The 27980-nt window shown below is 37.7% G+C and overlaps 1 protein-coding gene and 1 pseudogene across 1 annotated transcript; one reads left to right on the top strand and one right to left on the bottom strand.

The window, feature by feature from the left end:
• On the top strand, positions 1-27980 carry LOC120143723 (annotated as a pseudogene).
• LOC120143761 (monothiol glutaredoxin-S6-like) lies at positions 8369-8935 on the bottom strand. Its single transcript, XM_039157996.1, has 2 exons — positions 8894-8935; positions 8369-8745 (listed from the first exon to the last, which is right to left on the bottom strand). Exons 1-2 carry the CDS (start codon positions 8933-8935, stop codon positions 8392-8394), a joined length of 396 nt encoding a protein of 131 aa, XP_039013927.1. The 3' UTR covers positions 8369-8391.

Below are 27980 nucleotides of genomic sequence, written 5' to 3'. Positions count from 1 at the left end.
ATGTTTAGTTATCATGATGCCTTTAAGTACACTCGCAACATTAGATTTTGCACCATTGTAATAGATGCTTTAGTCATTCAGTTACAAAATTTTCTTTTCAGTTCCCTCTGGTTTCTTGGAGTGGAAGTATCAGGAAGCCATTGGCGGTTGGTCGATATGAAGGATGCAAAGATTTCACACGAGTCTCTCTTCTATTCCGGGTGGACCAGAGGCATTCGAGCTAGCTGCAAAGTTCTGCTACGGGATCAACGTCGAGATTCCGTAATCAAATGTTGCAATGTTAAGATGTGCATCAAATTTCCTGGAAATGACATGAGAATTTGCAGAGAAGAACTTGGAAGCTCGTACAGAAGCTTATCTGAAGGATGTTGTACTCCCAAACATATCGAGCTGGATATCGGTTCTTCGCTGTTGCAAAAGCCTATTGCCTGTATGTATCTGAAGATATCAACATTGTTAACAAGCTTATCAATGCAATCTCGAGTAACGCATGCAAAGAGCAGCTCACTTCCGGCTTAGTGAAACTTGATCACAACTTCCATCGAAATGTATTCTGAAAATGGTGCCGGAAACGCCATCTGAGTGGTGGGGAAAGTCTCTGGCGGTTCTTGGTCTCGATTTCTTCCAACGAGTTTTATTAGCAGTGAAATCAAAGGGTCTAAACCAGGATATGATCATCAAAATTTTGATAAATTATAGTAAGGATTCAGTTCAAGATTTGGCTCAGGGAGCCTCACTTGGCAAAGGGGAGCCTGTTGGATTTCGAGCTGCAAAAGAAGCAAAGGGTAATCGTTCAAGTCATTGTTAGCTTACTACCAACTCAATCAAGGAAGAGTCCGGTTCCCATTGCATTTCTCTCCAGTTTACTGAAAACCGCAATAGCCTCACCAGCATCCACCTCTTGCAAATCTGATTTGGAGAGGCGGATTGGTCTTCAACTAGACAAGGCAATTCTTGAAGACATTCTAATACTGGCCAATTCGAACGGAAACATACGGCCCAGTACGATACAGAGTTGATCCTGTTGGGGAAATCGGGTTATTTCCAACACGAACGTAGTTTCAAAATTGACCTAAAATGTCAAGATCAAAACCACCAAAGGTTACACAGCGGATAAATCTATCAAACTATTGGATATTAAAACACAATGGAAAAACCGAATAAAAAACAATAAAAGAGAGAACACACCAAATTTACGAGGTTCGACGAGAATATCGTTTACTCCTCGGGCACCACACCGGATGATAACTTCACTATATCGCCAATATTACAACAAATGGAATTCTTTAGAATTCCCAAAGTGGGAGAATGGAGAATGCAAGAGGAAGAGAGAACTTATTTTTGGGATTATTTCTAATGGAAATACTTAGGCCTATTTATAGTTGAGTTTTAAGAACAATATGTTCAAAGTTTGGCCACCTACCAAAGAATTTTCCAATGTGTACAAGTTAGCCACCAAATATGAAATTCACATGTTCAAAGTTTATCCACCAACCAAGATGAAATTTCCAACTTGTAAACTTAATTTCTAGACAAATCTAACAAATCTCCACCTTGGCTTGAAATTACCAAGCCTACTCAACTTCTTCAACTCCCCAAATTTGTAGTGCCTCTAATTGCGCTCACAAGCGCCACACACCCGAAGGTGTTCATACTTTCAGGATGTTAATCAAGATCAAACAATTATTGAACTTGATTACTGTTACCACCTTGGTCATCATATCTGCAGGATTTTCTGATGTCGCAATTTTCTGAAGTAGAATCTTTCCTTCTTCAAAGATCTCCCACACAAAGTGATACCTCACGTCGATATGCTTAGTCCTTGAATGGTAGACTTGATTTTTCGCTAAGTGAATAGCGCTTTGACTGTCACAATAGAGACTAATGTGACTTTGAACAACTCCCAAGTCTTCCATCAACCCGTTAAGCCAAATTGCTTCCTTTACAGCCTCTGAAACTGCCATGTATTCTGCCTCTGTAATAGACAAGGCCACCGTAGATTGCATTGTAGACTTCCAACTTATTGGGGCTTTAGCAAGAGTAAACAAATACCCAGTAGTTGATCGACGCTTATCCAAATCACCAGCATAATCGGAATCAGCATATCCAACCACACACTGACCAAGTGCTTCATCTTGTTCAAAAACTAAACCAATATCCACGGTTTGTTGGAGATACCATAGAATCCATTTCACAGCTTGCCAATGTCCTTCTCCAGGATCATGCATGTACCTGGTCACAACTCCAACTGCTTGTAAAATGTCAGGACGCGTACACACCATTGCATACATCAAGCTCCTAACTGCATTAGCATATGGAACTTTTTCCATATACACTCGTTCTTCGTTAGTTTTAGGAGATAATTGAGAACTAAGTTTCAAATGAGAAGCCAATGGGATACTTACATGTTTGGTATTTTCATTCATGCCAAAACATTGTAATACCATTTTCAGATACTGCTTTTGTGTTAAACAAAGCTTCCCTCTATGTCTATCTCTGCTTATCTCCATACCAAGAATCTTCTTGGCCTCACCTAGATCTTTCATCTCAAACTCTTGATTCAACTGAACCTTTAATTTGTCTATCTCCTTTTGATTCTTAGAAGCGATCAACATATCGTCAACGTACAAGAGAAGATAAATGAAAGATCTATCTTTGAGCTTTTGCAAATACACACAATGATCATATTTGCTTTTAGTATACTTTTGCCTCCTCATAAAGCTATCAAATCGCTTGTACCACTGCCTCGGAGATTGCTTCAATCCATATAGCGATTTGTTCAGCTTACAAACCCATTTCTCATAACCACCATCTTTGTATCCTTTTGGCTGAGTCATATAGATCTCCTCTTCTAAATCACCGTGCAAGAAAGTCGTCTTTACATCAAGTTGAGCTAGTTCCAAATTCAACTGTGCTACCAAGACCAACAATATTCTAATGGAGGAATGCTTCACAACAGAGGAAAATACTTCATTGTAGTCGATTCCCTCCTTTTGAGTGTAGCCTTTATCTACCAACCGTACCTTGTAGCAAACATCTTTCTTGCTATGAGATCCATCTTTCTTTACAAATACCCACTTGCATCCAATGGCTCTTTTACCTTTCGGTAATTGTGCCAGTTTCCGAGTGTTGTTCTTTTGGAGAGATTGCATTTCTTCATCCATGGCACTTTTCCACTTATCACTTTCCAAGCTTTGTATTGCTTCTTGGTAAATGATAGGGATATCATCATCAACAACTGGAAGAGCATAGGCCACCATATCAACAAATCGAGCAGGTCTACGAATTTCTCTCCTTGGCCTTGTAACTGCAAGTGGTTCTGGTGTCTCCAATGGTTATTGGGTTTGAACCTCTTCATCTTTTGATTCTTCTATTGGAGTTGAAGAATCAGATCCATCATCGTCTGGGATCTTCGTCTACTGAAACTCCACTTGTTTTGGAGTATGCTCCACCTACTGCGGAGTACTACTTGTTTGGATAGCTTCATTTGTTACCTTCTTTACTAGGGAAGATTCATCAAAGGTAACATCTCTGCTACAAATTATCTTCTTGGTGTCTAAAAACCAAAGGCGGAATCCCTTCACTCCATGAGTGATTCCCATAAAGAGAGCCTTCTTTGCTCTCAGATCAAGCTTGGATTCCTTCACATGATAATAAGCAGTGGATCCAAATACATGTAAGGAATCATAATCAATAGCAGGTTTTCCAGACCATACCTCCAATGGTGTTTTTCCTCCTATCGCTGATGACGACAGACGATTAATGAGATGACCAGCATATGTCACAGCCTCAACCCAAAATGCCTTGCCTAACCCAGCATTAGACAACATACATCGAACTTTCTCCAATAGTTTTTGATTCATACGCTCTGCCACCCCATTCTGTTGTGGTGTATGTCTAACAATGAAGTGTCGAACAATACAATACTCATGGCAAACGTCAAAGAATGAGTCACTTTTATATTCCCCTCCATTGTCCGTCCTAAGACGTTTGTTCTTTCTACCAGTCTGGTTCTCGATCATATTTTTCCATTTAGGAAAATTTGAAGCACTTCATCTTTAGACTTCATCGGATACACCCAAACTCTTCTGGAAAAGTCATCTAAAAAAGTTACAAAATAATGGTTTCCTCCCAAAGATGATGTCTTTGAAGGACCCCATACATCTGAGTGAATATAATCTACAATACCTTTTGTATTATGTATAGTGGTGCCAAACTTCACTCTCTTCTGCTTTCCAGAACACAATGCTTGCAAAAGTTCAATTTGCAAGCCTTTGCACCTTTCAACAATCCTTTCTTTGCTAGAATTTGCAAGGATTTCTCTTCAGCATGTCCCAACCGCATATGCCACAACTGGGTTGCGTCCAAATCATCACCTCCGGAAGCTGCTGCAACTGCTCCAATAATTGTACTACCTTGGTAGTAATACAAATTATTTTTCCTGATGCCCTTCATCATCACAAGTGCGCCATATGTGACTTTTAAAACTCCATCTCTCATAGTGACTACTGAGCCTTTGGATTCCAAGGCTCCCAACGAGATGAGATTTTTCTTCAAACTGGGCACGTATCGGACATCCGTAAGAACTCTGGTTGATTTCATCTTTATTCTTCAATCGAATTGAACCTATCCCAACAGTTTTATAGGCATTGTCATTGCCCATATAAACAACTCCTTCATTTAGTTCCACTAAATCGGAGAACCACTCCCGATTAGGGGACATATGATAGGTGCAACCCGAATCTAATATCCACTCATCGGAATGGAATGTTGTTGATGAAGCAACCAATGATATGTCAAAGAGTCATGTGCATCATGCTCTGCAACACATGCATCTGGAGCAGCTTTTCCTTTCTTCTTCAGCTTCGGACAATCTTTCTTCTAATGGCATTTCTCATGACAAAAGGCACATTCATCTTTTCCCAGTCTGGACTTCGACTTTGATCTCCCTCTCCACTTTGGCTTTTGACTTTTCGAGTGACCTCTTGCCACCATGGCCTCCGCTGCTTCGTACTTGTTCTCCTTCTTGGTTTTCTTCCTGAGTTCATAACTATACAAAGCAGTAGTTACATCTTTAAGGGTAACATTATCCTTACCACAAAGTAACGTTGTCTCAAGGTGCTCAAATTCATCTGGAAGAGATGACAACAACATCAAGGCCAAATCCTCATCTTTGAAGGTTTCATCCATGCCCAATAAGTCTGCCACTAGCTCATTGAACGAAGTGATGTGTTCATTCATATTGGGGCCTAGTTGATAATCAAATCTTAATAATATTTTCTTCATGTGGAGATAATTCTGAGAGTTTTTCTTTAGGAATTTTTCCTCCAATGCTTTCCACATCTTACTTGCAGAAGTCTCGTTCTTGTAGCCATACTTCTGCTCCTTGGAAAGACAAGATCGAATCGTGCTGCACGCCAAACGATTGATTATTCCCCATTCTTTCTCCTCCATATATTCAGGTTTTTCTTCCTCAATGGCGATGTCTAGACCTTGTTGGAATAAAGCGTCTAACACCTCGCCTTGCCACATTCCAAAATGACTGGATCCATCGAATAACTCCACCGAGAAATTTGCATTTGACATCACCCTCCTCACCGGTCCAGATGAAGAGCTTGATGTCTCACCTGATCCGTATTTTGGCATTTTAATTCTAACGAACAATATTCAATATCACGAACTGTATCTTTTCAGCAACGAAACCACCAGGATAACCTCAACCGAAGCTCTGATGTCAATTATTAGGGAAATCAGGTTATTTCCCACACGAACGTAGTTTCAAAATTGACCTAAAATGTCAAGATCAAAACCACCAAAGGTTGCACAGTGGATAAATCTGTCAAACTATTGGATATTAAAACACAATGGAAAAACCGAATAAAAAACAATAAAGGAGAGAACACACCAAATTTACTAGGTTCGACGAGAATATCGTCTACTCCTCGGGCACCACACCGGATGATAGCTTCACTATATCGCCAATATTACAACAAATTGAATTCTTTAGAATTCCCAAAGTGGGAGAATAAAGAATACAGGAGGAAGAGAGAACTTATTTTTGTGATTATTTCTAATGGAAATACTTAGGCCTATTTATAGTTGAGTTTTAAGAACAATATGTTCAAAGTTTGGCCACCTACCAAAGAATTTTCCAATGTATACAAGTTAGCCACCAAATATGAAATTCACATGTTCAAAGTTTGACCACCAACCAAGATGAAATTTCCAATAAGTTGGCCACCAACCAAGATGAAATTTCCAACTTGTAAACTTAATTTCTAGACAAATCTAACAGATCCCAAGGATCATCTCGATCTTTTTGAACTTTGATGATGATGATCATGAGGAGGATAATCTCTTGAGAGATGAAAGTGATATGGCATATGATTTTGACAGCCCAAGATCACCCAAACAAAGTTCAGTCCTCAAAGAATCCAAGTAACTTGACACTTATCTTGCAGAAGTTGCACTAGACACAAACGTGTTACCATCAAAATTCATAGCCCTTGCACGATCACTTCCGAATCATGCTCGTGTCGCTAGCAATGGATTATACGAAGCTGTCGATATCTTCCTCAAAGTGAGGTTCTCATAATAAAGCACTAAGTAGTTCCATAGATAAGTTAGTTATCTTTAGGCGTTTCATAATTTCATTTGCAGGCTGTTGGAATCGTTTTCTGCTGCCGTTTACAGGTTCATCCAAACAAAAGGATTTCGAACCCTATAGACTATGCAAAACCATAGACTGTCAGAAACTATCTCAAGAAGCCTGTAGCCATGCAGCGCAGAACGAAAGGTTACCGGTGCAGATGGCAGTCCAAGTGTTACATTTCGAGCAAATCAGGCTTCGGAACGCAATGAGTGGAGGCCACAATCAGTTCTTCTTTGGAACAACCAATGGTCAATCGTTCCCTCAATGTTGGTGCAGTGGTGTTGGAAGTGGAGCCATCTCACCGAGAGACAACTAGGCATCGGTGAGAAGAGAGAACCGAGAGCTGAAACTCGAAGTAGCAAGGATGCAAATGCGGCTAAAAGACCTGGAAAAAGATCATGTGTCAATGAAACAGGACCTTTTCAGATCCCATCCGGCGATCAAGCTACTCAAATCACTCACCAAGAAACTAAGAAAGCTCCACTCCTTGTTCAGGATCAACAAACTGAAGCCTGTAGGGGGTAAAGCGAATTCAGAATCTCGATTCTGTCCCATAGGCGTTGGCGTTACTCAGTATCATGGACATGGTAGCTATTTGGCGAATGTGCGACCATGAGACTCTGTATATGAGTGAAAGTAGGCAGATATTAAGCCATCAAAAATGTATAAAACAATTTTTTCACCCTGTCATTGATTTTCTTCACATGCATAATTGCTCAAAACAAGATGACAAATGGCTCATCTTTCACAGATTGAAGCTTGAGATAAATTATTCTTCTTTGTTTCCATCTCCATTAATCTTGTGACACATGCATAGGGGATGTTTAAAGACATTAAATGTTGTATTCATCTTTTATGAGATGAAGTGATTCGCTTCCAATATTCCATTTTCAATTCCTCACCCCATAGGTGTCAACCTGAGGCAATCAAATTGTCGACGCGAAACACTATCTTTTTATTTGGTTTGTGATTGGAGAATAATCTCCACCAACAGATGACTATTTAAAGATACGGCTTAATTTAGAAGAATTTGGTTTCGGTTCTCCATTGCACCGTTGTGTCTGTCAACATTTTAAGGATAAAACCAGCATCAAATTCTAAACATTGGTTTCGGAAATTGCTTAGCAGTAGCATGCTCTGAATCACAGTAAATGATGTACAGAAAACCAAGCAAGGTTGTGGTTTTATAGCATAGCATTGGTGCGGGCTGCTGCTTGCATATATGGAGAAAAAAAATATTAAGGGACGGACCCCCTGCTTCGAGGGGGGAAAACCAAGTCCGAGAGTCTGACGGAACACAACTAAATGTTAATTAGCAGTTTCCGCCAAAATGGGAAGAACCCGTCAAAATGCTCAGCTAATGCTATGGCCTGATCAGTTCTTTTAGGCCATATTCGGCTTCGAGATCGATCCAGCGGCAATTGAGCCTCCAATGCATTTGCTTTCTTTCCATTGCATACAATTGAAGAGATTATATCAGCATATAATAGCAGATGTACCTTTATTTAGCATAGACAAGGGATAATATTACATGACCAAGTAATGATACAAGTTCCTCCTAAGTTTTAGTATATGGAAAATATATACTATGACTATATATTACCCTGACCAGCCCCAAAAACGGTGTACAAGGGATATGCTCCGCAAAAATAGCATTGTACATACCACAAAAACCAGAAGGAAAAACAGACAGCCGCCTCATTTTATTTTTGTTTATAGAAAGTTGAGGCATGCCTCCGTCAAATCCATATGGCTCCAGCCCTTATGAGCAATGGGACTAGCTGATTCTGCACTTGGAGTGTCATGATTTGATTAGGACCTCCAATGAGTTGCTGCCCTATGAAAATAACCGGTACACTGGGCTTGCATCCCATCTGCTGCAGTGCTCTTTCAACTTGTTGCCCGTCTTGGAGTTCGTCGAGCTCGTAAACCATCAGATTTTCCCCGAACCCACTTATCAGAGTCTTGATGGTATGACTCATGCAACATGTGGTCCGGCTGAAGATCACCACCGGTCTTTCGGCAACCATCCTTGTAACCACTTCAATTGCTTGATGTAGCAGAGAAAAGTACTTTGAAATGTGAGTGTGTGCCTATGGAGCTCCTTGGAGGAGAACTTTGAATGTTTAGTAATCTGCTTGAGCCTAATGAGGAACCTAATCACCCTGGAGGCCTATTTATAGCATCCATGAAGAGATATTAGATACACAAAAGGAATAAAACAAAAATCCATAAGATTACCATTTCCCTATATAACCCTTGATGAATATTTGATAAAGACATCTGTCTCTCCCTGAATTGAGTAAATAGCAAGTTGCATACATAACAATATGCTAGTACGACATGTGACAATAAACACATAAAAAATGATTGCACTATCCTAATTCCAACATTATCACCATGCATAGGACATAAGATATATGTATATATATTTATAGCTGTCATTTCAGTTTTACTGTATATTTTCGGGGTTGTCCGTCTCAACAATATCATTTCTATAGTTTGAAACCGAATTCTCTTTGAAAAATATAATGTGCCTTGTCACTATCGATATATCTATCTTCTCGGGGCATCTCAGTTGAAGTGGAAAAAGAAGTTGCATTTATCCAATTGAATGGAACCTTTTCCCCTCCCTATTTTTTTCATAACAAGATTCCCATGAGTTCAACTCAAGAAACCGAAAGCTAAGCAGAGAGAGAGAGAGAGAGAGAGAAAAGGATAGAATTGGAAAGAAAAGTTATGCTCTAACTGCATAGCTATACCTTGCCCTTAAAAGCATTGAAGGATTACAGAAAACAAACGTGCATGATGTCCGTACAATGAGAAGGAAGAAGAAAGAAGATGCCTTGAGGACCCACAATATTATCTACTCCTTATCGGCATGATAATGAAATAATTAAATTAGTTTCCAGGAAAAGAAGGATACAGATGAAGGTTTGATATTCTTGCAAATGGAACACCATTGTTAGTGCTATAAACTGTTGCATATTCCCATGTTCATAAGAGTAATCAGCCTTGTGATTGGGGTCGCAAAATGGAAACAAGATGTTCTTAGCATAGAAAAAACAGCCATCTGTGCACCCAAAAGGCCATAGACTATTGCAGAACGTGATTAGGAATCGCAACATATCTCTGGCATTGCTATTTGACTAATGCAAAAATAGGACATGAGGGAAACTTATCAGAAAAGGGAAAGTATCTTTTATCTTCTTAGCGTAATGTATTCAAATATCAACTTTTCAGCTCCACAGCGGCCTATTCGACTAGCTTTCGGTGATTTTAGCTGCTTTTTTTTTTTTAATCTTTTGAGTGCATTGGGAGCTAAAATTACAAAGAGATGCCACCGCCATTACTTTGTTCTGCTCTCCTCTCCTCCAAATTCCATGTTAACAAACTATTTGAAAAGTCAATGAATACAATAGTTTAAAAACACTAACAAAATCTATCCCGTTTATGATGATTGTTTTACAATTTGAAAACTGATTTTCTTGTTTATCTAATTCTTTCCTCATTCTAAGCCAATTTTGATCAAATTGGAACTCAAATTGGAACTACATGTTCCTCAAATCGTTGTATAATAACTATGTAGCTTTAATTCCTCCCTTTTACAACAATGTACTTTTTTTAATTTAGTCATTCAACTTTACATGAGTTTCATGTTTCTTTAATTTCCTTCATTTTAAGTCCATTTTAACTAAATTTGAAGCACTTGCTCCCGTAACACTATAAAATAACTATGTAACTTCAATCCCTCATTTAACAATAAATTTCCTAATTTTACAATTTAGCCTCAACTTTACAATTTATTCAATTTGATCATTTAAATGCAACTCTTTGTAAACTCTTTTTACCCATCAATTTATTGACTCATTTATATTTCCACCAATATTTTATTATCAAAATCAACTCTTTTTTTTAAAAAAAAATATTATTTTAGATGATATTTGATTTATTAAGTAACATTACAAATTCTACTTACACATGTGAAAATAATACGAAGAAATATATGTATATAGTATAAGGTTATAAGGAATCTTCTAAATTGGGATCAATTAGTATCATAAAATTATAAATAATTATATTTCAATATAAATTTGAACAAATATATTCAATTTAATTTAATTCAAAAAAATTTAAAAAAGTTTGAATGATAAAATGGTACTCTTAAACTCGACTAGTTCGATTTTTTTCACTCAGCTAAATTAAATACTCGCACCAAATCACATGGTCTACTAACCAATTGTTAATTATTTTTTATTAAGGATAAAGTACACAAATGGTTACTAAACTATGCTAAAATAATCTTTTTGGTCACTAAAGTTTTGAAAGTTACAAAATGATCATTAAACTTATCAGATTGTTATAAAATGATCATTGCACGTTATAAAATAGTGATAAATTTTAATAAGTTTACAAACTATTTTGTAACACTTCGATAAGTTAAATAACCATTATGTAATTGTTTGAGAAATTCAATGATTATTTTGTAACTTTTAAAACTTTAATGACCAACAAGATTCATTTCAACATAATTTAGTGGTTATTTGTACTTTACTCTTTTCTTGAAGTCATTTGAGCTTCCGTTGTAAAGATGTTCAAGGAACTATACACATTTCAAGGTATTATAGTTTTTAGTATTAATTTATCCGGTCAGAATATATTCCATTTCAATTGCATCTGTCTGCATGCTTTGCTGAAACTTTGAGTCCCACCAATATGAATCACAAGTAAGAAAGATGCATCTGCTTTTTCTTCTTTGCCTGATGATAGCATAAAAAAACTTCTCACTTTATTTAATTTTTGCTTCGTGTAAAAGGAATTGTACGTATATATAATCTTTGATCACCAGATATCTCCACGTAATATCAGTAGCCAGACAGGAATGGCTTCCACAAAGAAAAAGGTAAATAGGGCTATCGTAACCCTGGCTCGAGATAAAGCGAAAGGCCAGGGTCACTTAAACAAATTAAGCCACGTATATTCCTATGCACATGTTGGTTTTTTTGGTAAAATCCCACATTGGTTGTGTATAAGGAGGAGGGGAAATTCCTTTGTTATAAATAGAGTCTTCATCCTCCTTAGTTTAGCATCCCACAAATATAAGTCTTCTTCACCATTAAAGGCTATTTATACTCTTTCTCTCTTTGTAATATTTCCTCTATTAGTGAAATATTATTTTAGTAGTGTTCGAGAAGGTAAGCATAATTTTGACCTAACCTCGTTAAATTTTGGTGTTCTCTTTATGTCTATTTAATAGTTATTGTCGGGTATAGTTGTTGTTAATTATTGTCCTATTAAAATTACTTGTCTTGGTAGTTCTGTCTAAGGAAAGTGGATTTTAAGAAGGACCATTGTGACCCCTCCTCTTTCTTGGGAATCTACCTTGGGGTGATTTTTAGTACAATCGTGTTCACACTAGTCACCTAGATAATAGTTTTCAAGGTGAATTTGTTATTATTGGTGGAAATTAACCCGAATTCCACAACAATTGGTATCAGCACTCTTGGTTTATTTTAGTATGCTCTGTGGTTGCAGCTTAGGCTGATCTTTCCCATCAGAAAAAATTTTCTTGGGGTAATTGATATTCTGCATTGACAACTATTAAATAGAATTTATAGCAGAAATGGCAGACGACACAAAAACATCTGCAAGAAATGCTATGACAAATGTTAGATTTGCAGTGGAGATTTTTGATGGCATCGGTCATTTCGGCATGTGGCAAAGTGAGGTTCTAGATGCCCTATTTCAGCAGGGTCTAGACATTGCTATTGAAGGAGAGAAATCATATGATGTTGAGGAGAAAAAATGGAAGATGATCAATAAATTGACATGTGGTACTATTCGATCGTGTCTTTCTAGAGAGCAGAAGTATGCATTTTCTAAGGAAACTTCTACAAGTAAATTGTGGAAGTCACTGAAGGAGAAATTTTTAAAGAAAAGTGGTCAGAACAAGCTCTACATGAAAAAGAGATTGTTCCGCTATAACTATGTACCAGGTACCACTATGAATGATCACATTACTAGCTTTAATCAGCTGGTGACTGATCTGATGAATATGGACGTGACTTTTGAAGACTAAGACCTGGCTCTGATGTTGATGGGATCACTTCCTGATGAGTTTGAGTATCTTGAAACTACTCTACTTCATGGGAAGGTTGATGTTTCTTTCAGTGAAGTAATTGTTGCCTTGTATAGTTATGAATTGAGAAAGAAAGACAAACAAGAAAATACAAGTGCCGAAGCATAAGCTCTTGTTGTTAGAGGTCGTTCGAAGAGTCAGAATAAATGAAGGAGAGAGAGATCGAAGTCAAAGTCCATATTGAGCAAAGATGAATGTGCCTTTTGTCGAGAAAAAGGGCACTGGAAGAAAGAATGTCTCAGGCTAAAGAATAAAGGAAAACCTGAAAGGGGAAAGGCTGTCTCAGAATCAAATGTGGTCGAGTATGATGATACAGATACAGATTTCGTATTCGCTGCTACGCCATCAACCAGCTGTTCCAGTTCATGGCTGTTAGATTCAGCTTGTAGCCACCATATGACCCCCAATAGAGAATGGTTCTTTGATTTTAAAGAACTAAAAGGTGGAACTGTCTACACAGCAAATAATTCCTCTCTTGACACACTTGGGATTGGTTCAATTCGCTTGAGGAATCAGGATGGATCAATCAGAACCTTAACATGTGTCCATTATGTACCAGATTTAATGAGAAATCTCATCTCTGTGGGAACCTTAGAGAAAAGGTTTAGAAGTGAGGGCAAAAGATGAGATTATGAGGATTATCTCTGGTGCACTGGTAATAATGAAGGGAATCCGGAAAAGAAATAATGTGTATTACTTTCTGGGTAGTACAATTGTTGGGACAGCAGCAGTGGCAGCTTCTACTGATGAACAGGAGTCAGAAGCAACCAGGTTATGGCATATGTGTTTGGGGCATGTTGGTGAAAAAACCTTGAAATTGCTGATAGATCAAGGATTATTGAAGGGTGCTCGGGCTTGCAAATTAGCTTTTTGTGAGCATTGCATCAAAGGGAAGAAGACGAGGGTGAAATTTGGAACAACAATCCATGATACTAAAGGTATTTTGGATTATGTTCATTCAGATGTATGGGGGCCTTCCAAGACAACTTCATTGGGAGGAACACACTATTATGTCACCTTTTTTGATGATTTTTTCCGAAGAGTTTAGTTGTATACAATGAAGACAAAGGATGAGGTGCTAGGATTTTTCCTTAAATGGAAAAAGATGGTGGAGACTCAAACAGGCAGAAAAATCAAACGTCTCCGTACAGACAATGGTGGAGAGTACAAAAATGATCCATTTCTGAAAGTCTGTGAAGTAGAAGGTATTGTCAGGCATTTCACTTTCAGATCTACACCACAACAGAATGGGGTGGCAGAGCGTATGAACCGAACATTAGTGGAGAAAGTTCGGTGTATGTTGTCTAATGCTGGATTAGGCAAAGAATTTTGAGCTGAGGCTTTGGTCTCTACTTGTCACCTTGTCAACCGCTTACCATCAACTGCTATTGGTGGTAAAACACCATTAGAGAAATGGTTTGGAGAACCTGCTATAGATTACGATTCCTTACATGTGTTTGGTTCCACTGCATACTACCATGTTAAGGAGTCAAAGCTGGATCCAAGAGCAAAAAATGCGATCTTTATGGGGATCACCTCTGGTGTGAAAGCCTATCGTCTTTGGTGTCCAGAAACAAAGAAAATAATCTTCAGTAGGGATGTTACCTTTGATGAATCTACCATGTTGAGAAAGGTGACTTCAGAAAAATTGGAGCAGACAGATGGAACTCCCAAACAGGTGGAGTTTGAAGGAATCAGAATTGACCCAGCCAGTAAAGAAACTGATGTTGACTCTCCTATGGTAGAAGAAGAGTCAGATGAAGAAGAGGTTCAGACCCAAGAACCTCCACAGCAACATGAATCAATTGCACTCAGAAAGGGAAAGAGGACCATTAGACAACCTGCTCGTTATGTTGATATGGTCTTTTGCATCACCAATTGCAATTGATGACGTTCCTGCCACTTTTAATGAAGCAGTCCAAATTTCAGAACATAAAAAGTGGAGGATCGTCGTGAATGAAGAAATGCAATCCCTTCAAAAGAATCAGACGTGGAAACTAGCTAGTCTTCCGAAGGGAAAGAAGGCAATTGGGTGCAAGTGGGTATATTCAAAGAAAGATAGATTTCCTAACAAGAATAACATCCGCTACAAAGAAAGATTGGTGGCTAAAGGCTACGCTCAAACGGAGGGAGTTGATTATAATGAAGTATTTTCTCCAGTTGTAAAACATTCCTCCATCAGAATTTTGTTGGTTTTGGTAGCACAGTTGGATTTGGAACTAGTTCAGATGGATGTAAAAACTGTATTTTTACATGGAGACTTGGATGAGGAAATCTACATGACTCAGCCAGATGGATTCAAAGTTGCTAAAAAAAAGAGATGGTGTGCAAATTAGAAAAATCGTTGTACGGATTGAAGCAATCTCCAAGGCAGTGGTACAAGCGATTTGACAAGTTTATGATAGGGCAGAAGTTTACAAGAAGCAAATATGATCATTGTGTGTATTTACACAAGCTACAAGACGGATCCTATATATATCTTCTTCTTTATGTTGATGATATGATGATAGCTTCCAGGAGTCAGACATAAATTATGAAACTAAATACTCAATTGAACAGGGAGTTTGAGATGAAGGATCTTGGTGAAGCGAAGAAGATTTTAGGCATGGAGATATCAAGGGATAAGAAATTGGGGAGGCTTTGTTTGTCTCAGAAAGAATATCTGAGGAATGTACTAAAACGTTTTGGCATGAATGAGAAGTCAAAACCAGTTAGTACACCTATTGCTCCTCATTTCAAGCTTGGTGCATCCATGTCACCTAAGGATGATGCAGAACGGGAATACATGTCAAAGGTTTCGTATGCAAGTGTTGTTGGTAGCTTGATGTATGCAATGGTGTGTACAAGACCCGATATTTCACAAGCAGTTGGAGTTGTGAGCAGGTATATGCATGATCCTGGAAAGGAGCATTGGAAAGCTGTGAAATGGATTCTGTGGTATATTCTGAACACCGTAGATGTTGGTATGGTCTTTCAGCAGGACAAACAAGATGGTCAGTGTGTAGTTGGGTATTGCGATTCAGACTATGCAGGTGATTTGGACAAGCGTCGATCAACTACTAGTTATGTGTTTACATTTGTAAAGGCACCAGTCAGTTGGAAGTCCACCTTATAGTCAACAGTGGCTTTGTCTACTACAGAGGTAGAGTATATGGCAGTTACAGAGGCTGTGAATGAGGCAATTTGGCTTCATGGGTTGCTTAGTGAATTGGGAATGGAACAGAAGCACATCAAAGTGCATTGTGATAGTAGAGTGCTATTCATTTAGCAAAGAACCAGGTTTACCATGCAAGGAAAAAGCACATCGATGTTCGATATCACTTTGTACAAGAGATTCTAGAAGAAGGTGGAGTCATAATCCAGAAGATTCGGACCACTGAGAATCCTGCTGATATGTTGACAAAAGTGGTAACTGTGGTCAAGTTTAAACATTGTTTAGACTTGGTCAATATTGTTACAAATTGAAAGATGAATTTGCAGACACTACTGAAGATTGGATTTTTTAGAGATGTGTGTGGAATTTTCCAAGGTGGAGATTTGTTGGTTTTTTGGCAAAATCCCACATTGGTTGTGTATAAGGAGGAGGGGAAATTCTTTTGTTATAAATAGAGCCCTCATCCTCCTTAGTTTAGCATCCCACAAATATAAGCCTTCTTCACTATTAAAGGCTATTTGTACTCTTTCTCTCTTTGTAATATTTCCTCTATTAGTGAAATATTATTTTAGTAGTGTTCGAGGAGGTAGGCATAATTTTGGCCTAACCTCGTTAAATTTTGGTATTCTCTTTATGTCTATTTAATAGCTATTGTCGGGTATAGTTGTTGTTAATTATTGTCCTATTAAAATTTCTTGTCTTGGTAGTTCTGTCTAAGGAAAGTGGATTTTAAGAGGGACCATTGTGACCCCTCCTCTTTCCTGGAAATCTACCTTGGGGTGATTTTTAGTACAATCTTTTTCACACTAGTCACCTAGATAATAGTTTTCAAGGTGAATTTGTTGTTATTGGTGGAAATTAACCCGAATTCCACAACAGCACACGCATCTCTACTTTTCTCTCTGTGTGTTCATTTACACACACATCTGTACAAATATACAGATATTCAAACTTGAAATTTCTTTGTTTTGACGATCAAAGAGAGATTCAAACAAGAAGTGCATATATGATAAAGAAATTGATCACAGGTTGTACGCTTTGCCTACAATGCTTTTGTTTTTGGAAGCGAAGCAGAAAATTTTCGATAACATTTGGTTTTCCTAGTAGTAGTAGTATGAAAAAAAGATGCAAAGACAGATGACAAAACGGCTTATTATCGTTGTTGACGAAACTAACTTCTTAAAAATCTTGATTTTGAAGCTTAAACTTAGTGCATATTGAATATTAACCACAAAGAATAACGGGAAAGCAAGTGAACTAAGGAAATGAATAGATTTTCTTGTGTATTTACTATAATGCAGTACACTCATTTATGTAGCACTGGACCCTAACAACCTGCAACAACTGCACAACGACTGAGCATTCTAAATCGATAATTTTACTTGTTAAATCTTTGATCTTATGGATTTATTGCTGCTGATTTTATGCCCAAACGTAGCTCGCTTCCAATCCAAATATGAATTCTTGCTTGGTAAAGGCTAAAGAGATGACGTAGAACAAAGGTGGAAGAAGATGCAACTACTCAGTCTACATATAAATGAGATTCAAAAATATTTTTTAAGATAAACATATATGTATTAATAACATAAATTCTATGTATGAAACAAAAACAAATAAAATTTTAGAATGTACATTATCAATAAAATAAATAATTAATCTAAAAAAATTAAATTCTAAAATAGACACATGAATACTATGAATATCACGTATATCTTCCTTAATGCCAAAATGGAGATTCGGGAGGTTATGCAGGGCCCGAGTAGTAGGTAGCTTCTCTTATACCAGGTGTTGCTAAAGTATTTGGCCTTTGCTATATCTGCAAGGACAGTTCTATTCATCCCTCCAATTTTTAGGGCATGGATAAGCCTCAAAATTTCTCCCTCCCCACTCACAACACAAGGCTAATCCATTTATCTTTAAATATATCTATGGATGTAGTAGCAATAATGCATTCTTGAAGCTGATAAAATGAATTAGGAGAAAGAAATTTCACAAAATTTATCATTGGTAAATATATTTTTTTAGTTTTTGACTTTGATTTTAATGTTTAAATTGACTTTTATATGTATTTATATAATTAAGTAATATTAATTTAATTTTAATATTTAATTTGATATATATATATATTGTTTAATCATCTGGATTTTGTTTTATTTTTGGTTTAAATTGATATATAAATTTATCTTTAGGATTTAAATTCGTTCAAACAAGCCATTTACAATATGTATCATTTTAGATTGAAAAATCAAGTTCATTGTTAATTTAAATCGAGAAGTCAAATATATGTACCTAATTAGAGTAAAAAATTATACCTAATTAAATCTTAAAATTATATTCAAGTATCTAATTAAAAAAATTAGATATCAAATTAAACCAACTCAACTATCAAAATGTATATTTACTCGTTTCTTAAAGCTTTTAAACCATTGAGTGATTCATAAGTACATTATATTTATACGAGGAAGAATCGACATATTGTATAAATTAATTAAGTTTTATACACTTTTGTATGATATTTTAATAAATTAAACGTTGAATTTATCAATATTATTGTACTTATTATGTATTTGGTCATACGGATAGAAAGGGGCCAATGCAGAAAAGTTGCAACGAATTGGATAAACTCTTATCTATCCACGTCATCAAACCAATTTCACCAGGATAAGCTACCAAAAAAGAAAAGGTACCATGAAACCCAAAAGAAGACAGTTTTAAAACCTGTCTTGCTCTTGTTTTTAATTTCATCAATATAATCAATTAAACTTAAAATGCCATAATGCATGAAAGCAAGACTACTTTGCTAAGAATTACCCTTTTCTCAGTTACTATCAGCGTTATTGTCATGCTGATTAAACAATGTGCAGATAAAATCGATATCTCATACTCAAAGAGAAAAGTAGTTTATTCTGGTCCCGATCATTGGCATTCAGAATTGACTACACTCAGAAAAACAATCAATCCAATGTATTATTACTAATATTTTATTATTTGATCCCATTAAAGTGTCATTATGCCTGTCTCCCTCGTTGCATTTCTGTAATAAATATTCTATGTTTACGACTCTTGCTATGGCTACCAGCCAGTACCGAAAGTACTTTTATATTTTATATTTGACATTGTTTAAAGGTTAACTTATTAATTATATATTTGACATCCATCTTCTTTCCTTTTTATTTTTATATTTGCATTAAACAATTAATGCACTGTTCAGCTTGTTGGAAAATAACGAGTAAACAAGTAATTTTCCTATAACCAGATTAGTAAGAATGCGAAATAAAAGCGGAAAAATAATACCCGAAAATTGATAACGGAGTTCAGCCAATTATGCTTATGTCTCCGGACTGCTGCAGATCTTTTACTAAGAGAGAAAATTTACAGGTGTTTACAAAACACTCACTACTCACAAGAAACTCTCTAGTATTGGGAGAGAAATGATTTGGGATTTGGGATGATTTTGAAGCTAAATGAGCTAGGGTATTTATAGTTGAAACTTAGGGACTAATCTTTGAAAATACCCTAAAAGTGCAATGACTAAAGTGAATTTACCCATTCCTATTTTCAACAAACATCTACCAAACTTTACCAAACTTTGAAAAACATTTTTCAAAGAAACATTTACCAAACTTTGAAAAACATTTTTCAAAGTTGGTTGCCAAACTTTGAAACTAACTTTTAACAATCTCCCACTTGAAGACTGATTTTAATCTGTCTTCACACCTAGATCAATGCAGCAGTATTTCTGGTCTTGTTATTCTAGCATGCCAACTGAAGTTGAACACAACTTCAGTTTGTCCGTAGTCACCGTCTTTGTCAACATGTCTTCCGGATTTTGAGCTCCACTAATCTTTTCAAGTTTCAAAATCCCATCTTCCAGAAGAGATCGGATAAAATGATATCTCAATTGTATGTGCTTCGTCCTGGAATGAAAAGACGGATTCTTTGCTAGATAGATAGCACTTTGATTGTCGCAATACAAGACATTATTTTCTTGCCTAACTCTTCCAAGAAACTTTGGATCCAAACAATATCCTTGCTAGCTTCCGTAACAGCGACATATTCTGTTTCAGTTGTGGAGAGAGCAACTATCTTCTGTAGTTGAGAAACCCAACTCACTACAGTTCCTCCTAGAGTATAGACATACCATGTAGTGCTCCTTCTGATGTCAATATTTCCGGCTAAGTCAGCATCTACATAGCTTGTCAGTATCATATCTCTACTTTTGAAACAAAGTGCTTTGTTTGTAGTACCCCGCAGATATCTGAGGATCCATTTGACTGCTTCCCAGTGTACCTTGCCCGGATTATTCATGTACATACTAACAGCTCCCACTGCTTGAGCAATATCTGGTCTGGTACAAACCATGGCATACATTAGACTTCCAATTGTTGAGGCATACGGCACCTTCACCATGTGAGCACGTTCTTCCTCCGTCTTTGGTGATTGTTCTTTGGAGAGTCTAAAATGAACACCTAAGGGTGTACTTACTAGTTTAACATCTTGCATGTTGAACCTGGAGAGTACTTTGTTGATGTACTCAGCTTGTGATAACATCAAAGTCCCTTACTTTGTGTCTCTCTTGATCCTCATCCCAAGAATCTACTTTGCAGCGCCCAGATCCTTCATAGTAAATTGCTTCGATAATTTTTGCTTCAAGTGTATAATCTCTTGCATGTTTGAGCCTACAATGAGCATGTCATCAACGTACAATAATAAAATAATGAAGCTATTGTCGAACCTCTTGATGTAGCAACAATGATATGCTTGGCATCTGGTAAAACCACTGCTACCCATGAAGCTATCAAACTTCTTGTACCAGTCTGATTGTAGACAGCTTCACGACTGGAGAGAAAATTTCATTGTAGTCAATACCTTCTTTTTGTTGAAAACCTTTGACAACCAATCTCGCTTTGTAGCGTTTTCTCCCATCGTGCTCTTCCTTGATCCTGTAAATCCACTTGTTGTGGAGCGCTTTCTTGTCTGGTGGTAATTCAGCTAATTCCCACGTCTGATTTGACATAAGCGAGTCCATCTCATCTTTCATGGAAGACTCCCACTTGACTGAATCCTCCACTTGCATTGCTTCATCATAGCACTCTGGTTCACCATTGTCAATCAGCAATAAGTATTGCAAATAAGGAGAATATTGTTGGGTTGGTTTAGGAATTCTGGAGGAGTGTCTCAGTTCTGGTGTGTCTGGTTCTTCTTGAACTGATTCAGGATTGATCTGAACATCATTTCTAGAAATCTCCTCGAACTCAGCAAATTCCTTTATTTCAGCTTCGGTATTGGAGCTACTTGATTCTACAGTTGACCTATCTTTGTACATCACATTCTCATTGAAAATGACATCTCTGCTTCTGATGATCTTTCGATTTTCATAGTCCCAATACCGGTAAACGAACTCATCACCGCCATAACCAACAAATGCACATTTGTTGGACTTAGCATCAAGTTTACTTCTTTCAGCAGAGTCTATGTATACATAAGAAATACAACCAAACACTCTTAAGTGTGAAAGGTTTATTTCTTTCTTGCTCCAAACTTCCTCTGGTATTATGCCATCCAAAGGAACTGAGGGCCCACGGTTTATCAGGTAAGCTGTAGTGTTGATAGCTTCAGCCCATAGAAATTTGGGTAATCCAGCATGTATCCTCATGCTTCTGGAACGTTCATTCAGAGTTCTGTTCATGCGCTCTGCTACGCCATTCTGTTGCGGTGTCATGAGAACTATTGTCTCCATCTTGATCCCATTGTTTGCGCAAAATTCTCTGAATCTACGATTTTTGTGCTCTCCTCCATTATCAGACCAGCCTCATTTTCCACCATGGCCTTCCATTTTCTGAAGGTATCAAAGACTTCTGATTTTTTCTTCAGAAAATAAACCCACACCTTCCTTGTAGAATCATTGATGAAGGTGACATAATATAATGAGCCTGCAAGAGATGGAACTGGAGATGGTCCCCATACATCTGTATGAACCAACTCTAACTTTTCAGCCTTGGGTGTCTTACCAATCTTTGCAAAACTAACTTTCTTTTGTTTTCCAAAGATGCAATCCTCGCATAGTCCGACATCTACATTCTTTAGATCCGACAGTTTCCCTTTTGACAAAAGTGTCTTCATCCCTTTCTCGCTCATATGACCAAGCCTTTGGTGCCATAGGTTTGATTTTTCATCAGCATCTGCTGCAGTAATGATATTCTCTAAATTTGAGGTTACATAGAGAGTATCAGTCTTCCTACCACGAGCAATGACGAGTGCTCATTTGGTAATCTTCCATTACCTGAAAAGGTTGTACTATAACCTTCTCCATCAAGCTATCCTACGGAAATCAAATTTCTTTTTAGGCCAGGAATATGTCTCACACCTTTCAGCGTCCAGGTGGTCTGGTTTGGCAGCTTTAGTCGGATGTCTCCTCTTCCGACGATCTTCAAGGTTTCATCATCAGCTAGATGAACCTTCCCAAAATCACCACTGACATAGTTCTCCATGATTTCTCGGCATGGAGTGGAGTGGAAAGATGCCCTTGAATCCAAGATCCATGATTCAATCGGACTGTTGACGCTTAGAATCATGGCATCACATGCCTCCTCTATCATGTTGGTAGATTCCTATACGCCGGTATTTTCTTCGGTACTCGGCAATCTCTTTTAAAGTGACCCTTCTTGCCGCAGTTATAACAGGTAAAATCTTTCTTCCCCGTTCTTGATTTTTCCCTTCTGGATTTGGATCTTCCACGATTTGAATTTCTTTCTGAAGTTCTCCCTCTGGATTCCGTGTGCAAGGCTGAGGAGGTAGATGCTTCACCTGATTCTCTCTGTGTGCAAGGCTGAGGAGGTTGATTTTTTTTGTTTTTATTTCGCATTCTCACTAATCTGGTTATAGGGAAATTACTTATTTACTCGTTTATTTCCCAACAACTGGTAATCAGAGCTTTTGGTTATGAATTTTGTTAATTTTTGTGAGGTTACTATTTATTAATATTCACGTGAATAGTGAATTTCGTAAATAGTAAAAAATTTGTCGGCGATACGAGTTTGTCGACGGAGGTGTTATAATACACGGTGGTTCACACAAATTGTCATAAACGATCAAAAGAAGTCAAATTCGAGTGGGAGCGATGGATGTAGATGAAGTGAAGGTGAAAATTGAAAAGTTCGATGGTGCAGACTTTGGCTTTTGGAATATGCAAGTTGAAGATTTTCTGTACAAGAAAAATCTATATCAAACCCTCTTAGGAAAGCAACCAGAGGGCATGAAGAATGAAGACTGGGCTCTTCTCGACAGACAAGCCCTCGGAGTTATCCGACTGACGTTATCCCGTAATGTTGCTTTCAACATAGCAAAGGAAAAGACAACGGCGGGTCTTATGACGGCTCTCTTCAATATGTATGAGAAGCCATCGGCCTCAAACAAAGTTCATTTGATGAGGCGATTATTCAATTTGCGGATGGCGGAAGGGGCATCAGTGGCTCAACACCTAAATGAACTCAACACAATCACAACCCAGTTGAGTTCCGTGGAATTTGAATTCGATGATGAAGTTTGAGCTTTAATTCTCTTATCATCTCTACCAGACAGTTGGAATGCTATTGTTACAGCAGTCAGCAGCTCGTCGGGAAATAACAAATTAAAATTCGACGATGTTCGGGATCTGGTATTGAGTGAAGAAATTCGACGGAGAGAAGCGGGTGAAGCATCAACCTCCTCAGCCTTACACACGGAGTTCAGAGGGAGAACTTCAGAAAGAAATTCAAATCGTGGCAGATTGAAATCCATAAGGGGCAAATCAAGAACAGTAAATAAAGAATTTACCTGTTACAATTGTGGCAAGAAGGGTCAATTTAAAAGAGATTGTCGAGCACTGAAGAAAGATACCGACGCACAGAAATCTGCCAACATGACAGAGGAAACAGGTGATGCCATGATTCTAACCATCAACAGTCCGATTGAATCATGGATCTTAGATTCAAGGGAATCTTTCCACTCCACCCCATGCCGAGAAATCATGGAGAATTATATCAGTGGTGATTTTGGGAAGGTTCATCTAGACGATGATGAAACCTTGAAGATCGTCGGAAAAGGAAACATCCGACTAAAGTTGCCAAACCAGACCACCTCAAAGCTAACATGAGTGAAACATATTCCTGGCCTCAAAAAAATTTGATTTCTGTAGGAAAGCTTGATGGAGAAGGTTATAGTACAACCTTTTCAGGCTGTGAATGGAAGATTACCAAAGGAGCACTCGTCATTGCTCGTGGTAAGAAGACCGGTACTCTCTATGTAACCTCAAATTTAGAGAATATCATTACTGCAGCAGATGTTGATGGAAAATCAAACCTATGGCACCAAAGGCTTGGTCATATGAGCGAGAAAAGGATGAAGACACTTTTGTCAAAAGGGAAGCTGTCGGATCTAAATAATGTAGATGTCGGACTATGCGATGATTGCATCTTTGGCAAACAAAATAAAGTCAGCTTTACAAAGATTGGTAAGACACCCAAGGCTGAAAAGTTAGAGTTGGTTCATACTGATGTATGGGGACCATCTCCAGTTCCATCTCTTGCAGGCTCATTATATTATGTCACCTTCATCGATGATTCAACAAGGAAGGTGTGGGTTTATTTTCTAAAGAAGAAATCAGAAGTCTTTGATACATTCAGAAAATAGAAGGCCATGGTGGAAAATGAGACTGGTCTGAAAGACAAAAGGTTGAGGTCTGACAATGGAGGAGAGTACAGAAATTATAGATTCAGAGATTTCTGCGCAAATAATATGATCAAGATGGATACAACTATTCCCATGACACCGCAGCAGAATGGCGTAGCAGAGCGAATGAACAGAACTCTGAATGAACATGCCAGAAGTATGAGGATACATATCGGATTACCCAAATTTCTATGGGCTGAAGCTATCAACACTGTAGCTTACATGATCAACCGTGGGCCCTCAGTTCCTTTGGATGGTAGAATACCAGAGGAAGTTTGGAGCAAGAAAGAAATAAACCTTTCACACTTAAGAGTGTTTGGTTGTATTTCTTATGTACACATAGACTCTGTTGAAAGAAGTAAACTTTATGCTAAGTCCAACAAATGTGCCTTTGTTGGTTATGGCGGTGATGAGTTCGGTTACCGGTTTTGGGACTATGAAAACCGGAAGATCATCAGAAGCAGAGATGTCATTTTCAATGAGAATGTGATGTACAAAGACATGTCAACCATGGAATCAAGGAGCTCCAACACCGAAGCTGAAACAAAGGAATTTGTTGAGTTTGAGGAGATTTTTGGAAATGATGTTCAGATCACTCCTGAAGCAGTTCAAGAAGAACCAAGTACACCGGAACTAAGACGCTCCTCCAGAATTCCTAAACCTTGCACTACTTGTTGCTGGCTGACAATGGTGAACCAGAGTGCTATGATGAAGCAATACAAGTAGAGGATTCAGTCAAGTGGGAGTATTCCATGAAAGATGAGATGGACTCGCTTATATCAAATCAGACGTGGGAATTAGTTGAATTACCACCAAGCAAGAAAGCGCTCCACAACAAGTGGATTTACAGGATCAAAGAAGAGCATGATGGTAGTAAACGCTACAAAGCAAGATTGGTTGTCAAAGGTTTTCAGCAAAAAGAAGGTATTGACTATAATGAAATTTTCTATCCAGTCGTAAAAATGTCTCCAATCAGACTGGTGTTGAAAATTGTAGCTGCAGAGAATTTACATCTTGAGCAGTTAGATGTAAAGACAGCTTTCCTTCATGGTGATTTGGAGGAAGAAATCTATATGATGCAGCCAGAAGGCTTCATAGAGGCAGGTAAGAAAAACCTGGTATGCAGGTTGAATAAGAGCTTGTATGGTTTAAAACAAGCTCCTAGACAGTGGTACAAGAAGTTCGATAGCTTCATAGGTAGAAGTGGTTTTACCAGATGCCAAGCAGACATTGTTGCTATATCAAGAGGTTCGCCAATAGCTTTATTATTTTATTGTTATACATTTATGACATGCTCGTTGTAGGCTCAGACATGCAAGAGATTATAAACTTGAAGCAAAAATTGTCGAAGCAGTTTGGAATGAAAGATTTGGGTGCTGCAAAGCAGATTCTTGGGATGAGGATTAAGATAGACACAAAGTCGGGGACTTTGATGTTATCACAGGTTGAGTACATCAACAAAGTACTCTCCAGGTTCAATATGCAAGATGCTAAACCGGTGAGTACACCTTTAGGTGTTCATTTTAGACTCTCTAAAGAACAGTCACCAAAGACGGAGGAAGAACGTTCACACCTGGTGAAAGTGTCGTATGCCTCTGCAATTGGAAGTCTGATGTATGACATGGTTTGTACCAGACCAGATATTGCTCAAGCAGTGGGAGCTGTTAGCAGGTACATGAATAATACAGGCAAGGTACACTGGGAAGCAGTCAAATAGATCCTCAGATATCTGCGGGGTACCACAAACAAAGCACTTTGTTTCAAAGGTGGAGATACGATACTGACAGGCTATGTAGATGCCGACTTAGCCGGAAATGTCGACATCAGAATAAGCACTATAGGGTATGTCTATACTCTAGGAGGAACTGCAGTGATTTGGGTTTCTCAACTACAGAAGATAGTTGCTCTCTCCACAACTGAAGCAGAATATGTCATTGTTACGGAAGCCAGCAAGGAGATGATTTGGCTCCAAAGTTTCTTGGAAGAGTTAGGCAAGAAACAAGAAAACAATGTCTTGTATTGTGACAGTCAAAGTGTTATCCATCTAGCAAAGAATCCGTCTTTTCATTCCAGGATGAAGCACATACAATTGAGATATCATTTTATCCGATCTCTTCTGGAAGATGGGATTTTGAAACTTGAAAAGATTAGTGGAACTCAAAATTCAGCAGACATGTTGACAAAGACGGTGACTACGGACAAACTGAAGTTGTGTTCAGCTTCAGTTGGCATGCTAGAATAACAAGACCAGAAATATTGATGCATTGATCGAGGTGTGAAGACAGATTAAAATCAGTCTTCAAGTGGGAGATTGTTAAAAGTTAGTTTCAAAGTTTGGCAACCAACTTTGAAAAATATTTTTCAAAGTTTGGTAGATGTTTGTTGAAAATAGGAATGGGTAAATTCACTTTAGTCATTCAACTTTACGGTATTTTCAAATATTAGTCCCTAAGTTTCAACTATAAATACCCTAGCTCATTTAGCTTCAAAATGGTCCCAAAATCCCAAATCATTTCTTTCTTCCAATACTAAAGAGCTTTCTTGTGAGTAGTGAGTGTTTTGTAAACACCTGTAAATTTTCTCTCTTAGTAAAAGATCTGCAACAGTCCGGAGACGTAAGCAAAATTGGTTGAACTCCGTTATCGATTTTGGGTATTATTTTTCCGCTTTTATTTCGCATTCTCACTAATCTGGTTATAGGGAAATTACTTGTTTACTCTTTTATTTCCCAACAGGTTGGACATCTCCAACAACTTATGTTGATACAATCCGATCTAGAGTACTATGATACAATCTGATCCGATCTAGAGTGTCACATTAAGGCCACCGGAGCGGCCCACTGTAAAAATAACGGAAAATTTAAAACTTTTTATTAGAACATGTAAACTCATAAAATCATTTATCAGTATTCAGAAATAAAATAGATTTGCAGACTCGTATTTAAAACAAAATACAATTACATGCCCCCTAATCACATTTACCGTACTCTGCAAACAACGCCGGAAGAACTCCCTTACTGATGTTGATAACTGCACTGGTACAATTCTTTTAACCTGCAATGTTGAGTAATAGAGTGAGCTTCGGAAAGCTCAGTAATACAGAACTACCAGATGATGCTGAAGAACGTGCAGATACAAATAAACATACATTTCCTTATTGGTTCATATATCTATAAATTTTTAGGCTGAGCTGAGGTCCATTGATATCGCAGGTAGTAACAGATAGTATTCAGTTCAGATAGAAATATTTCGGATGTCTAGGTTCAAGAGATCAGAATAGGTTTTCTAATGTGTTCTCGTAAAATTAGTAAAAAAGATACAGATATT

This window comes from Hibiscus syriacus, unplaced genomic scaffold, assembly GCF_006381635.1.
Source record: "Hibiscus syriacus cultivar Baekdansim isolate YM2019G1 unplaced genomic scaffold, ASM638163v2 tig00110863_pilon, whole genome shotgun sequence".
Classification (NCBI taxonomy): Eukaryota; Viridiplantae; Streptophyta; class Magnoliopsida; order Malvales; family Malvaceae; genus Hibiscus; species Hibiscus syriacus.
Note: the sequence above shows the minus strand (reverse complement) of the source record. Positions and strands in the feature narration are given on the sequence as shown.

Bases quoted from the DNA above. Each gene is read 5' to 3' on its own strand.
- LOC120143761 (XM_039157996.1), bottom strand. From the start codon at position 8,935: ATGTCTTTATCAAATATTCATCAAGGGTTATATAGGGAAATG. The intron at 8,746-8,893 runs GTAATCTTATGG...GGAGCTCCATAG, and splicing joins AAGGGTTATATAGGGAAATG to GCACACACTCACATTTCAAA.